The sequence below is a fragment of the Lepisosteus oculatus genome, chromosome 10, assembly GCF_040954835.1.
Source record: "Lepisosteus oculatus isolate fLepOcu1 chromosome 10, fLepOcu1.hap2, whole genome shotgun sequence".
Taxonomy (NCBI): domain Eukaryota; kingdom Metazoa; phylum Chordata; class Actinopteri; order Semionotiformes; family Lepisosteidae; genus Lepisosteus; species Lepisosteus oculatus.
Window position 1 is genome coordinate 19602013 of NC_090705.1, and position 16546 is coordinate 19618558.

The 16546-nt window shown below is 41.6% G+C and overlaps 1 protein-coding gene across 2 annotated transcripts; it reads right to left on the reverse strand.

Moving 5' to 3' along the window:
* Positions 1–2774: 2774 nt before the first annotated feature.
* On the reverse strand, positions 2775–15016 carry cndp1 (carnosine dipeptidase 1). 2 transcript variants are annotated; one of them, XM_015357168.2, is made up of 12 exons: positions 14993–15016; positions 11807–11914; positions 11034–11177; positions 9466–9628; positions 8704–8792; positions 7233–7430; positions 6559–6643; positions 6268–6428; positions 5455–5619; positions 5021–5162; positions 3728–3875; positions 2775–2972 (listed from the first exon to the last, which is right to left on the reverse strand). In XM_015357168.2, exons 1-12 carry the CDS (start codon positions 14999–15001, stop codon positions 2909–2911), a joined length of 1476 nt encoding a protein of 491 aa, XP_015212654.1. In that variant the 5' UTR covers positions 15002–15016; the 3' UTR covers positions 2775–2908. The 2 variants fall into 2 exon arrangements, with proteins under 2 accessions (XP_015212654.1, XP_015212653.1); XM_015357167.2 differs by lacking the exon at positions 14993–15016 and adding an exon at positions 13983–14097.
* Between the last annotated feature and the right edge of the window lie 1530 nt (positions 15017–16546).

The following is a 16546-nucleotide window of genomic DNA, read 5'->3' on the forward strand; positions in this document are numbered from 1 at the left end:
TTCAGGTCTCATGATGAGACTACAAAGTGCATTTTCTCCAGCTATTCTATCCTTACTATCCAGTTTCTTTCCGCTTAGAATTCAGTGTTCAGAAAATGTTTTATTATTATATTAGTATTAACTTGCCTTGAACAGAAGATCACTGACAATTAAGGTTGTGTGTCTTGGTAACACAAACCAGGACATCATAAATTGGACTCATTGTGACACCTCTTTTAATGAATGGCCCATATCAAAACCTTTTAGATTGCTACTCCAAAAGAGGAAGGAGATAAACCCTGGCTGGAGGTCACCTGTCATAAATCCACTGCCAGAGGAATTCACCAGCGCGAAACCTACCCTGTGTGAAGACCACTACACCCAATGACGTCACAGACATTTCACCACCCATTATGCTATGATGTTACTGTTTCCACAGTTGTGATGCTCTATTTAACTCTGGCAACAAGACAGCTACATAATCACGTGACATTAACCATTGCTGTCTGAACCCCAACTGGAACAAACAAAGCTGAATGTGACTGCCAGGCGGAAAGACCCATGTAAACAGAATCATAAAACATTTATTTGAATCGTGTTTTGATTAGTATCTTTTGAAATCAATGAGCTGTTGATCAGCCATTTGTAGCACAGCAGACTGACACACATACAGTATGTTTATTTTGAATATTGGTATTCTATTAATAAAATGATATTCTTGCAATCCATGGGTGTATATCACTTTTGTTCGGACTGATCGATTGCTAGTACCTCAGAAACCCCCTGAGATTACTGTCCCAATTTCTTATTGTTACAGTTAAACCATCAATGAAATCACTATGCTGTTTTCTAATTATTTCTAGGGGATTCTCTGCCTGCCATCCCACATTCATTACAGAGATTAAGCACCACAATAACCTAATTTTGGGAATATTCTCATGAAATCTCTCTTGTCATCTCTATAGTTTTTCAGATTTCAAATGTAAAATTTGGAAAAATGGGTAGATCTAGAAGCATAATAAGCTACCATATCTAAATGAAATTATTCAAATCTCCGTTCTTTGAACTGCCTTATTGTATATCTAAGTTAAAGAAGAGGTGTTGCTAAGTGCTCCTAGCCTCACTCATCATTTTGTACCTGTTTCTGAGGTCTTTCCTCTGGCACAAGGGCTGATCTTGCCAAGTTTAATTGTGATGTGCTTGTGATACTCACACATTACATGCATAACCTACTTTGCATTTGTTGCTCCATTGCTATGCCCACCCCATGTTTTCACAGCAGGCTGTGTCGCAGTTGCAGTGGCTGGGGACCACGCTGCCACTCGGACTTGATTGTCATGGAGACAACTTCCACAGAGCATTCGGTTGTTGTGAGAACTCTCACAACACTTGGTGCTCTGGGGTGTTCAATTCCTGTGCCGTCTCTCCTCAGTGATTTGGCATTGACGTGTTCATCGCTTCACTCCTGAGCCACATACCAGCGTCCCAGCGGAGCCCTTCCTGTTCCTGGTTGACAGTTCTCTTGGGCTCCAGCAGGGAGCTCTGTCCAAGGCTTTGCTGTCCAGGGCTTCTCCAGGCTGCTGAGTGTGAACCACAGGTCAGGACCCTGCTTCAGACCCAGACCTCAGCAGATGACTCCCTCTGCCTGGTCTACAGTGCATCTCCCTGGTCCGCCCTGACGTCGCATGCTGGCCTGGTCTCTGGAGAAGACCCCCCCCCAATGAGGGCACAGCTTGTTCAGCCCGGTATAGATGTGACTTGAGGATGACCGCCCTGACTGGGAGTATCCTGCCCGGCCTCAAAGCAAGCCTCAAGCTCCAGATTTTTATGGCTCTCCCTGTCCTGCACTTCCTTTCCCTGCACTCCTTCCTGGATTCCAGCCTCCAGCTGCACTAAATGCTCATGGACAAGTGTCCTGGAGCTCAATCACAGCACAGCAGCCACAGCAGGAAGCACACAACTCACTGAAATGTCTTTAGAATTCTGCATCAGTGAAAGCATTACTGAAATTACTGAAGCATTGACACACTCTTCCCCAGGACACTTGACACCCTTTAATAATCTCAAACAGGTAAAGCCATCAAAGATTTTCTGAAAATAAAAACCCAGTGCAAACTTCCATCATTTATAGATCTCCGACTCTGGAAAGTGTCCCAGGCTTGAGTAACTCTAAATCACTCTACAGCACATTAAATGTCACGTGACATTAATAGAAGAGTCAAAGGACTAAACGCAGAAGACGAAGGACATGTTAGATATGTTTTCTACAAGCCATACAGCATGTTTCATTTTCCATCTGACAACATGAAAAAATGTAATTTCGCAAACAGAAGGGAACATACTCTAATCGGTATAGTAACATCCCAGAAGTGACTTCCTAAATCACTGGTGACAGACAAAATACTAATAGCAGAAGCATTGACTAAAACCCACTAAAACAGGAACATAAGCCGACTTTATATTAATGCTGTTAACAGGATGAGAAATTACTTCATGCTGAAGGCAGTAGGATGTAGCTGTTCTACAAAAAAACTTTTACAAAACCAGACAGCCGTCTATTTATTCGTTTTGGAAAAAAAATGTTGTTTTGTAACTGCATCCATAATTTCACCACAATCACTTCCTCAGTCATGGATTAGTGGGTGGTGCAGTTCAGTACCAAATTAACAAAATTATAATGGAAATGTGACTGCACTGATTCAATTAAGAAATCTACAACTGTTCTGTAACATATCAATTGATAAATCTCCCTTGATCTGAAAGGACTACATCAGCGAAATATTTGTGTAATGTGCTTGAGAAAGAAAAATAGATTTTATTGATTTGGACATACTTCTTACACACAGCACCAAAAAATCACGACTTTCCTACAGGAGAGGTTGGCTGTTTCGCTAAATTTGAAGATTGTGTGGGATCCCCCTTGGACTCATCAGACCTGTGCAACTTCATGGAGGTAGGCAACAAAGAGCTTAGTTCCTTCGATGTAGTTGTACCTGGAAAGCAAACACAGGAACAGTGTAGAACACATTGAAAGTGACAGGACAACCTCACAGACTGGGCTGAAAACGGAGTATAGTAAATTAGTAAAGGCGTTAAAATATTTAGTGGGATGTGCTTGTTCAGGTAAAAGTGGATGTAAGGGATGTAAGGGTGGAAAACTGGTAAATAATGTCAACGACTAAGGAAGACATAAAGTTCTGAATCAGAGCATAACTCATTTATGATAAAATTGAGGTTCTGTTTGCATAAAATCTCTTCCTAGATTAGAGATATACTGTAAAACCCATGGTAGCTTGACATTGTGGACGCAGTTGTTTTAAATATAATCATGCACTGTTAATTAAGCAAATTTTTCTTATTTCCTTATAGAAATTAGACTAATCACTCACATGGCTTAAATGAATCTAGTTAACATTTGTTTCCCCAGGGTGTTCAGATACATAATATATTTATGATATGGGGCTCAAACCCTAAAAAAACTGAACTTGATCTGGATTTCAGACATGTTCACATTGCCTTTACATTATGAAGAATTATTATCACAGTGAAACCCTAAATAAGTGCATTCGAAACATCTTTAAACCCAGAGCAGGTAAGGGAACAGGAGAGGCCAGATTACTATTATCCACTAACACAATTAAGGCAAGCTTGGAGAATGGCAGACTTCAGCATCCTAGGCTGCATCGATGTCTGTGATCTCCAAGAATGATTTACTGTAATGGAACTACTGTGCTGTCAGCGGAGTTACCTGCTCATCTTCTCATTTTGTGAGTGCAGGCCATCATCAAAGCCCCCAATTGGCAGCATGATGATCCTTTTCCCTGTGACGTCCTGAAACGTTCTCGCTATCGGGATGGTTCCTCCCTCTCGGATCATGTCCGGGTCCGCTCCCAGCACTGAGGGAACACGTCAGGAGGTCATTTTTACAGAGTCAAAGGAAAGACCCTTGTCCATAGTGTTGTCTCACTGCTATGCCCCTAAGCAGGCGGAAAGCCACAGTTACCAGAGTTGTTTTTCTAAATACCAAAGAAAGCTTAAAAGTTGAGGGAGACCAAGTGAATTCATGACCCCCTTCTTGGTCAGGAATGAAGGGCACATGGTGGACGCACCTGCGATCCTGTGATGTGTACTGTACCATGTTTAAAACATCTTGTTCAAAAAAGACGTCATAGAAACTGAACAACCCCTACTGCGAATAATAAATGAAGAAACTCATTGAAAAATCAATATCAATGAGTTATCTATTGTCAATGTGGAAATGTGCTAATTGTTTTACGTTAGGTGTGAGCACTGACATGACACAGTCAGGCAGAGCTAAGGAGAAAGTTTTCTGAACATAAAATGCTCAATAAGAGCTTAAGGCCATTTGTGCAGTCAAATAACAGCTGCTCTGTTATGCTCAGGTGCTCAGACCACCTAAATAACTTTATGTGTTTCTCAACCTTAATCTTAACCTTACGCACGCAAACGCATTCCTTAAAAAATTACATTACATGTCATAGGTGGGATATTTTTATTCTTGTGTTTCTTGTATCACTACATATTTTTTACTTTGACAAAAACAATCAGCAGAGAAAGCTTCTCTGGATGTTTAGCTTTCCATTTACATCAGTAACACTCTTCAGGCTTCAGCTGAGTGTGCATTGTAAAGATGCCATACAACAAACTAAAGAAAACGTTTTAATTAGCACAATCAAAACCAGAATTCAGATTGCATAACATTTCTACATTCTGAAAAACCTGAAAGTCTCTGGGATTCTTTTGCAAGCTTACGGTTTATGACAAACATCCCAACTTGTTCCATCTGTTCCATCTGTCTCCATTCAGTTTGGCCACCATAATCCAAACAGCACCTGTACAGGCTGGGTCAGGATATGACTGCCTATCATGGTTCTAGACTGATAGGCACATCCCAAGGGCAGGAGCACTGACCACATGTTTTGTGTTAATTAGTTCTCATACTTGGTCTTCTACCAAGTATTGTGCAACTGCATAAGAATTATTGAGAGCTCAAGACCTGCTCCAGGGCAGAAGGGATTACCTGTTTTTACAGCTCTCTTGCCTGCTTCATACAGTGAGTCCTTCAAGTCAGCCACCCAGGGCTTGGCCCCAATGACCATGGTCACCTTCAGCTTGTTTGGGCTGTTGCGTTTAGCAAACTCAGCATTCAAATGGTCAGACACCTGCAAGGACAGACCCAACGACACTGTATTTAGAAGGAATCAGGGATTTACAGTACGAAACTCCATCAGAGTAGCCATGAGCTCCAACACAAAGGCGCTAATGTACACGTCTCATTCAGTGGGTCTTTTTAAAACAGGCAGATATATAGACAGTTTCCCAGTGTCCTTGTCCCTGGTGTTGCATTCAGGAAATCCACTTGGGGATGAATGATTATGGCTTTTCTGAATCTCCATGTAGGAAGGCCAGAGAACACAAACAGTGAAGTACAAATCCCTGCTTTCTTTTCCCTACCTGCTTTTCCACAAGCAAAGGGTCCATGTCAGGCACCTGTCGGATTGAGAACTTGGCAATGACTTTGGCAGGGATGACGGTTTTTGTCCCAGGAGCAGAGAAGGCTCCTTCTATGCCATGAATGGACACCGTGGGATAGCGCCAGCGATGGGCAAGGAGGTCTGCCTGAAGGAAAATCAAGTTAGTGTACTGTCTCTGAGCAAAATTCTTCTTTCTGCCAAAGGCCTTTTTAAAACCACTTCAGAAATTTCCAAATTCAGTTTTAATTCTGTCCCTCCGATCTCAACAATTTAAAGTGACTAGAAAGCAAGAGTGGAAAGGTTTTCTTTAGTGATGAACTTGCCATGTGGCCAAGAAATTGAGGTTCTGGATAAACTTTCTGTTTAGGACTGTTTCAGGCTCCCGTTTTTCGTACTGTAAGATACTGTACATCCCTGGAGTCCTGTCTTTAAAATTGAGAATCACTGCTTTAAATATCACTCTGCGGATCAAAAGAGGCATGAAAGAACAGAATGTTTCCAGTGTGCAACTGAGACCACTGCAGGAAATGTGTAGCCTTTTTTTGCAAATTGAACTCATCTCATCACATGTAAAAAGAATCATTTGGTCTCTTGAGCTGAGCTGGTTTTTCCATTGTGGTTTGGGCACACTGCCCACTCAAAAGAGAAGAGGATTTATATAGAAAATTTGCCTGAAGAATCTGGCCAAAGGAAAGACTTTCTAAACTTGCCTTCAGTGCCCTTGACATGCCAATTGGCAGCCTGTCAATACTAAACAGATTTCCTTGAGATGGCACAGGCCCTAAATATTTACCTTTGAACTATACATGAGACGGTCAACCCCAATTTTCCTCTGGTAGCTCTCCAGGTCAAACTCAATGCCCTCATACAGCTTCATTTCCTCCTCTGTTAGAGCAGCCACAGCCTCATTGATTCCAGGGATCAGGATTTTACCACTGGAATCAATTAGGGTGTCTGCAAAGAACAAACCTGTCAGGCAAATGCTGGAAACATCAAAACACAAATTGCTACTCGGAACTTCCTCTGCCATTACAGTCAAGTGTGTACGACAGTCGCTTGCATTAGTTAGAAGAAACTGGGTTACCTAGGATACCGATGAGATCTGTCATGGGCTCGAATACTGTGCCCCCAAAGACTCCGGAGTGTAAATCCTGTTTCGGACCCTCCACCTGTGGCCAAGAAATGTGTAATAAGGAAGTTTAGACGAGGTCAAAGAGGATGCTTGGAAAGTTAGAGAAGGGCTCGTTTATCTCTTCTTGCTAATCAAGGCAATCTCGGGGCATTATCATAATATTTTAAATTAAGACCCTTTATCTATTTGGATGAGGATAAGGACGGGGTGGTCCACATACTGTACATTAAACAATTAGACTGACTTTTGTTAGCTTTGATTAAAACTGCCTGAGAGTCCCTATTTGTGAACACTATTTTATTCAATAACACATAACAAACATGCTCACACACAGAAAGTTATTTTACACTCTGCACAGTCTGGCGTAAAAGAGCTGTTTATTAAAAGAACAAAATCTATGCCTCATTGAAAGAAATCAATAGACGAATGCACCCAAGTATAGAGAGGCAACCTTGCTGCACAAAATAAATGTTCAGTGTTTTTAGGCAGGTGTGTAATTTACTACTATTTTTCTCCAAAGGTCAATCCTGCAAGGCACAGCAGGTGGTGACTTGATGTTTAGATCTGTGAGGAAAAAAAATCACTGCCCTCCCACCTTATGTTTCGTGCTAAGGCTGTCTTCTCACCTCTGCCAAGAAGTAGCAATTGCCTCTGGTCCCATAGGTCAGAGCGGGCTTGCGACTCAGCCAACCACAGTCTGAGATGATGATGTAATCAACGTCAGAGAAGAAGGTGTGGTTGTGCTGAGAGATCATGGCATCCAGGCCGTTCGACCCAGTTTCCTCCATTCCTTCGAGGATGTACTTTACATTGACGGGGAGTTCCTGAAATAAGTGAGAGGTCTTTTGAAACAGCTCAGCGCAAATAATAATAACAATAATTGCTTACACTTATATAGCGCTTTTCTGGACACTCCACTCAAAGTGCTTTACAGGTACTGGGGACTCCCCTCCACCACCACCAATGTGCATCTCCACCTGGATGATGCGACGGCAGCCATAGTGCACCAGAATATTCACCACACATCAGCTATCAGTGGGGAGGAGAACAGAGTGATGAAGACAATTTTTACCGTAGATAGGTATTACTAGGAGGCCATGATTGGTAAGGCCAATAGGAAATTTGGCCAGGATGCCAGTGTTACACCCCTACTCTTTTCAAGAAAAGCCCTGGGATTTTTAATGACCACAGAGACCTCGGTTTTTACGTCTCATCCGAAGGACAGCGCCTCTTTACAGTATAGTGTCCCATCACACTATACTGGGGCATTAGGACCCACACTGACCGCAGGGTGAGCATCCCCTACTGGTCCACTAACACCTCTTCCAGCAGCAACCTTAGTTTTTCGCAGAGGGTCTCCAGGTACTGACCAGGCTCACACCTGCTGAACTTCAGTGGGCTGCCAGTTGTGAGTTGCAGGGTGATATGGATGCTGGCCAAATCACAAAAGGCATTAGTTTTCACAACCACAGTGAACCCCTGTGCAAATTTCAATTAACAAATCAATAGTTACAAACATTTGCTACTAGCTAATGATAAACATGGGTGAAAAGGCTTAAGTTTTATTAGTTTGATATTATTTTGTATCAGATTTTTTTTTCTATCTTAGCATCAAGTTGTGGTTTGCTGTGTTATTGTGTGCAGTAACTAGACTTATGAGAGGACACCATCCAGTAGCAACAGGACTTTCACCATTGAGACAAGACAGTACTACTTTGTTACAGAAATGGACTCCACATTTCAGATTGTCATACCATGACTGGAAGTCGTCAAGCCACACGTCTTGAATGTGTCTGTTACAGATGTGTGCCAGACCACATCAAACTCCTCTCTCTAACTAGAGAGACGGCTTACTTGCCTTTTTACACTAATCCTTTTTACACTATTTTTTTCTATCCAAAACTAGAAATCTAAAACAAAAATCTTGTGTCAAAGATAACAGAACTACCACCCGAAACTGTGTATTTCAGGATGTACCCAAAGTAAAAGTTCAAACAATTGCAATCCTGATGCACCCATTCAGCCAAGAGCTTAGAACAAGTTCAGATTTTAAATTTGTATAGTTCAGCCCACACCTAAAGTATAATTGAGACTCACCATGTTGAGGGCCTGATAAGCTTCAACTGCATGTATCCAGGCCAGAACTGGAGCCTTGTTATCCGAAGCCCCTCGGCCATAGAGATTGCCTATTCTCAATGTAGGAGGGATAAAACAGAAGTAATGGCAAAGGTGAAATATTGTATACAGTAAATATGTACAATGGCAACTTCATATTTTTAATTTTGCACTGTGTTAATATGATGTAGAATATGTGTTGACATGGAGACAATTATAAATACCTAATGGTTATAATGAATTATCTTAATTATAATTAAGAATTAGTGGAGTGCACGAATTTAACAATAGTTCCTAGATTTCTGGCTAGTCTTTGGGCACTTTTCTTGCTCTTACAATCCCACTACAAACTAGTAATTAACTAACTACTCTGATCAGACTAAAGAAGATGACTTTATTGGCTGTATACAATTTCTGGTATCAGGGATTTTTCTTTTTGCATACCCCAACTTGCTCTCCATGAGACACACAGACAGGGAGAGAAGCTTGAGGTCAGACCGCAGGGTCAGCCATTTATACGGCACCCCTGGAGCAGTTGGGGTTAAGGGCCTTGCTCAGGGACACAACGAGTAGGATTCCTCTGCCAGCCGTGGGATACGAACCAGCAACCTTCCAGCCACAGGCACAGATTCCGCACCACCCCAAACATTGTATTCCTGTGCAGGAGTACTGTTACACTGTACCTGCAAACCAACACCTGAGATAAAGGAGGACATGTGGTGTGTGAGAATCAAAGGCCCTCACCATTGATCTCAGTGAGGTTGTAGGGATCCGTCGCCCAGCCGTCCTCCTTCTTGGCTGGCTGGACATCAACATGGCCATAGATGCAGACAGTCCGTTTGCTTGAGTCACTGCCAAACTGAGCAGTGACAACTTTGGGGAGGGGAATTTTTGTGCCATCAGACAGCTATCAGAAACAAAGGAAGAGGTTTAATATAAGGAGAGAGAACTCATACACAATGGGACAAGACAAGGACTTCCTTTAACCTCTGATTCATGCTCAAGTGTCTTCAGGGTTGTTCGGGGTTAGTTTTGACATTTCTGAATGTTGTATTACTCAAGGCGGCAGGCACTAGTAAGCCACATATTTCAGATTACCCAGCCCTTTGTTCCTTCAGTAACACCAATTTAAACCCATGAGAGTGGGACCAAGGATTGTGGAGTCCTTGAATGTCATCAATGTCAACCTTATCTGGCTGAGAGAGTCATTCTGTGCTTCTGAGGTCTCGCTCAATCCCCAGACCTTTAGGGGACTCTCTGAGCACATGCTCCAGTGTAGGAGAACTGCTGGGGGCCTCACGGCATACTGTATGTGGTCCAAGGTGAGAGGAACTTCTGGCACATGATATAGTGGGGAAACCCACGCTGTGCTGCTCCTCTCCTGTGGCACCACATCAAACTGGAAGCGCAGCTTTCGACTGACGTAACTGGGGTTACAAATGTGTCCTCTAGGAAAAAGAGCAAAGCCTTACAATATGTCACATTACGTCACATTAATCGTGCTCTAATACTCTCAATGGGCATCTACCAAACTCTCCTCCCAATGTCCAGCCTGCAAGTGAAAGGTCGACAAGCACTGAGGAATGTAAAGACTCTGATGTGGTATCATTTATTTTTGAATAATGTAAAAACATAGTAATAGGTAAAAGCTTCTGGGAACTCATCTGGCATCAGAGTTCACAAAGCTAGGACTGGGAAGCTCATCGCAGCTATGCCTGCTCAGTAATGCTCCGTTCCTACTGCCAGCTACAGTACATTACCAGTGGTCCACCAGAATGAGGGTTGCATGAGGTAGGAGATCACATCAAAAGAAAACAGGTCAGCAATGATTATCATCAGACATTTAATTTATATCTAAAATTATTATTATAATTATTATTGTTGTTGTTGTTGGGTGCAACTCATCCACTACATGTCTGTGCAGGGGCAACAATGGCATTGACCTGTTTTTGACTAAACATTACACTCTCTGCTTACATCTGGTTTTTCCTATTTACAACTTTTGGGGGGGCAATAGACAGTATGCTAGGGGCTTGTGCAATATAATTTTCATATTTATAATGTGTAATACAACTTTTTGTGTACTGCTCTGTTTTTTGTAATCTTTACTGTGAGCAACATTTTTTAGTGCACTTCTCACTGACTGTACTGACTGTATTGTATGTACTGTATTGTTGTATTATTTCATTACACTGTGCTGTGTTGACTGTGCTACACTTCTGTTGCACTGCAATTTCACTCACAGGATCAATAAAGTATCTATCTATGTAACTTCTCAGGGAAGTATAGGTACAGTAGCTGCAGATCAGTACCTCCTGATCACCAATGTCTACCAGTTCCACCTTTCCACCCATTTTTCTCAGCTTCTCTGCAGTGATGTCCATCATGTGCTCCAGTTCAGCCCTCTTTAGCACATCGCTGGAGTCGCTCTCTACAGCCACCCAGTCGCGCAGGGTCTGCAGGGGCACAAACAGGCAACAGGCTGGCAAATTGGGACAAAAAACCCATTTGAAAAAAAAAACAAAACTTGCCCATGTAATAAGGGTACAGTCTGATATCAGTTGGGAATTAAATAAAACTCTACTTGCAATGTGGAAATAATTTAAAACAAAAATAACACCTTATTATGAAAGGTCAGCTTCCATTATAGCTGTTAGAAGCAGCAGGTCTCAGTTGACTTTAGACACTACTGGAATTGGAGGGTGACAACACCCGCCTTTTCTGCTGACCCCCCAGATTGTCCCTAAAGATACCCTGGGGTCTGTAGGACTGCTGGTTATGAATGACAGCTTTAGAGAATAACAGCAATCACTTCTATATAGATGACAAAACGTGTGCTGTAAAAAAGACACACTGCCAGGCAAGGCAACAGTCAGATTGAAGAATACAAACTAAAGGGATTTTTAAAAAGCTGTCTGTGCCTCCATCAAAAAGAAATCCATCCATCCACTTTCTAACTGCTTTATCCAATGCAGGGTCGTGGGGGGCTGAAGCCTATCCCAGCAAGCAGAAAGCAAAAAAAAACAAGAAAAAAAACTCTCACTTCTCCCACTCCCAATTCTTAAACATGCCCTGAAAAGCCCACCTCCACGTATTCATCCTGGTGGCTGTCAACATATTGAATCAAGGCATCCAGCTGGAATGGGTCTGCTTGAGCCATGAGCAGGAGTGTGGACAACAGTAAGAAATGCAGCTATGGGGACAAAACAACAATTCTGAGCATGGAGATCACATTTGAAAGAAAAACAAAATAACTGAACAATATCATAGTAGAAAGCAGAATACATAGCTGTCAGTTACCAGGAATGGGGATGAATGTCCTTCACGTCTTAACCTTTCTTATTTCCTTAAAATGATTCTGTATCTTTCAGTAGTATCTCTGCTACAGTTCTTGAACAGCCTATTGAGACTCCTGTCGCATTATTAACAGCCTGCACTGGATTACTATTTGACACTACACGGCTTTAATAGGGTTCACTCCCAAACATCTTGGGACAGAGGTGTGCGCTGCTGTGGATGGACAAGACAATGCTGAGAGCCGAAGGGCCAGTCGGCCTTGTGTGAGCCAGTGTCTGGCAAGGGAGTGACCCATTCAAGACCAGCATTCCGGTACTTGACACACATTAACGGGTTTGAGTGATCAGCCCTTTACCCTACAGTGCCCTGCGTGATGAGCCACACTCTGTTTCACCTCCACTTTGCACCTCAGACATCACTGAACATAACTTCTTTGGTTTCTGTACTTTTATGTGAAATTGATATGACAATGGTATACAGACATACAGCAACTCAATTGCCTTGAGGAGTCAGCCAGTATACTGCAGAACTGTACTGATTGTGAGGGGGCATGTTTTATTGAAAGGGTGGATTTGCTCTTTCCTTTTTAACTAAATACCTTTCAGACGCCACATTTATTTTCTTTCAAAATTATCTCCACATGCAAATGTATATAGTATTCTCAGTTGTTTTGATGGAAATAAGAAAATCCTGATTATTGTAAGGTTAAATATTTGAATATCTCTCCTGTCATCCATTATGCCCGGTTTGTTATTGTTCATTTAAGTAACAAATTTATCCGAATGGTGACTCCCAGGGGCACTACACTAACAATTCAGAATCAAATCATTTAACTACAGAAAAGTACAAACTTTTCATTCTGTTACAAAGGCTTTTAAAAAAGGGAATTTTACATTTGAATTTTAAAGTTTGAATACGGTCATAAAAAAAAACAAATCTAAAGCCTCTCAAAAAAAGGAGTTCATGGGCACTGAATACTACCGCTTACAAGCTTTACAGTATGAGCAACTAAGCGTGCACAGCTAACACTGTGATTATCTGCTGTGATATGAAAGCTCTTAATTATAAATGCAACAATACGACATTCTAAATCTCTTCGGTGATGTGTACTTCAGTATTGAAATCACAACAGTGCAAAAGCTCGCCATGGGCACTGTCTCATTGTTACTGCGCTACGGTTGACATGGTGATTATTAGCTGTTTACCCGGGCGCTCCCAGTTCCTCCTCCGTTGCTCCCTGGCCAGACACCCCGTGTGCACGTGTCCTGACACCGCAGTTTGAACAGCTCTGCTTAGCCTGAGCCCAGCAGCCTCCTGACACGGAGTGTTTTTTTATGAAATAGGAGACACGATTGCCGCTGTCCTCACTGTTCTGCCATTACTTTCTAAGACGCTTTAAGGCGACAAACATTGATATGCGACTAATAATCGTTACCTTATTAACACATCGTGCGTTATTTTATGGAGCAGTGCACACTGAAATATTGCCAAGACTCACTGTATAAACTGCCTTTATTACGTTTGTTCTAGCTGACCTGAGATTTTTAGAAAACGTGTTACTACAGAGAACAGTACAGTACGAACTGTATTAACAGGCATGTCCATATCCAGTGGTCCTCATTTAATCCGGGATAGTTTTAAAAACAGGTCTTCACAATGCTCGGTGGTATAAGTAAAGACAGCACACGTTTTTTTAAACTTTTTAAATTTGAGTACCCATTTTTAAGACTAATTGCAAAATAATTATTCAAACTTATTCAATTACAGGAAAAAAATAACCGAACAATTCATTATTACGCACTTATTGATCGCATGAAAATTGTTTAAAGATTAGGAATATAACCAATGAAGCCACGCACTCATGCCTCCTCACACATTAAGTGGAACCGAACCACCAGGTTAAAGTAGTTTGTTTGTTTGTTTTATTAATTAGCAAGGAGTACTCCAATAAATATATCCCTTACCATGGTCACTGGCAATGAAGCACCACTCAAAACGTCTGGTTGTTCAATCCAGCTTCCCCTGCACGCTTTTTGTCGCCTGTGGCCATAATTTATACACTCTGGAACAAACTCCTCCTCATCTGGCTGGAAAAGGACTGTGTCTAGCTCTATCCTCAAAACCAGAACACCTGAGCACTGCCTACTGACCGCCCTACTATACTGTATATCTATAAAGAGGCGGTATACGGTATACGGTATACGGTATACGCGGTACAACTATACGTAACTCAATATACATTATGCATTAAGACAGTTTGTTGTACTTTCAACTACCCACGATTCTCGTTTTAAGTGTGTACACTACCAGTCAGGTAACATTATGGCAGCTGGAGAGCTACAGCACTTGAAGGGCCAAACTACTGTAAGGTGGTCACTTTTATGACTGCATAATGCAGTATATCTCCTTATGCAGTCTAATTTGTTATATAATGGAGCAAAAATGCAGAAAAGCTTCAGAAAATTCAAGTTTGCATGGCGGCAAAGAATCCTTGTAATCTTATAAACGTTAAATGGAAAGTGAACCAAATGTGCTACATTTTCACTTTTAAGATTTGTAACTTTAACTTTGAACATAACTGTAGTTGTGACAATATTTGCACCAATAAGGCACTGATGGTAGACTTACTGCAACCAAAAGCAGATGGGTGAAAGAGTAAGAACAGGCGATTTGTAAGTCTTTTATAAAAGAGGCCGTTTTTGATTCACAGAAACCTCACACAGTATTACAGTATGTGTTTGGGTGAGGTTTGCAAGTTGCAACAAGTAGCAAGACACTACACCAACTTAACTGAAACTTCTATCTTATCAGTTAAGCTGACGGACCCCAGCAGAAGATTTATCAGAAACACAATGTGAACTGGAATTCTACTGATCACAAAATGACAAAACACATTGGCCAAGTATATGATCAGAGCAAGAACAAGGTGAAACAAGATCCTGTTGAACTACAGGCTAAGTTAAAACTACTGTACCTGACACATGCAGAGCTGGTTACCCAGAGAAGACAATTTGTTTCCACTACCAGCAGGGAAAAGCAGAAATTCAAGTTGCACTGTCAAAAATAAAAACAAATCTTAAAATTCTCACACTGCCAGTACTAGAGCAGCTATGAGTCCTAAAGTGGAAAAGAGAGAGAAAATCAAGAGGTGGGAGCACAGTATGTGGTCTTAAGTCACAATCTAAGGAACACAGTGAGCCTCTCCAGTAAAAATGAAAAGCCTTCCAAAAACCTTGAACATGCCTAATAACCCACCCTGCCATCTACAGAAAGGTCATATACAGTACAACCAAATAAAACGAATTGGAAGTCAATCGTAATTGCTTTGGCAACACTATAGCTCATACGAATTAGAATTTAGCAGAGTCCAGCTGTAGGTCTGTTACTTAATAAACCTCAAAGCATTCCTCCATAACCACTAAATTGCTGCATGGTTTTGCATGATCTGTTCTAAACATAAAAAGTGGTATTATTTTAAAATATTAAAGCATATACTGTATGCGTTGAAATACGCAGCAATAAAAAGGTGGCATTTGATACTTTTGCCCGTTATTCATCTTTTCAACTCAAATCTGATGTGCTTGAGTATACAGCTAAAATAATAATTCTCATTTCACTGTCCCAATACCTACGGAGGGGTGTATTGGGGTGTATTCAGCCAGATTGGAAAAGAAACCTCTTTGCACATGTAAAGTGTTCAACCCATGTTCTCCTGCACCAGACCTGAAAAACCCAGAGAACATCTGGAATGTACACCTTACATGTGCAAGTTTCTTTGCACTTTGTTCTTGAGCTCTTTCTAACAAGTTGTAATCTGGCCATTCAATTTATTACACCGATTAGAGGTTTGTATCTTGTAGTGTAGCCCTTATAATTCTGCTGTCAAAATCTCCTGTGAAGAGTAGGCGATAATACTTTCACCCCTGCACAACAGAGGTTGTTGGTGGTTTCAGCAAGTTTTTTTAGAGTTTTTCTTCACAGCTCTGATCATTTTTCTATCATCAACTACAGTTGTGTTCCTTGGCTGAGCTGGTCATTGCCAATTGCCAAGTACACCAAGAGGTTTCTTTCTAAGATATTCCAAATAGCTGATTTTACTATGCTCAGTTTCTGTACTATGGTTTTGACTGATTCCTCTTTTCTTTCAACATTCAGATTGCTTGCTTTTCTTCCAAGCCAGTTTTTTGCCATTAAATGTGACCAAGAATTAAATGTGATGGGGGGGAGGAGAACAAAGTAATGTAGCCAATTCATAGAGGAGGATTATTAGGAGGCATGAGAAATTTGGCCCCTACTCTTTTCGAGGAACACCCTGGGATTTTTAATGACCACAGAGAGTCAGGACCTCAGTTTTACATCTCATCTGAAGGATGGTGCTTGTTTACAGTGAAGTGTCCCCGTCACTATACTGGGGCATTAGGACCCACATGAACCGCAGGGTGAGCGCCCCCTGCTGGCCTCACTAACACCTCTTCCAGTAGCAACCTTAGTTTTTCCCAGGAGGTCTCTCATCCAGGTACTGACCAGG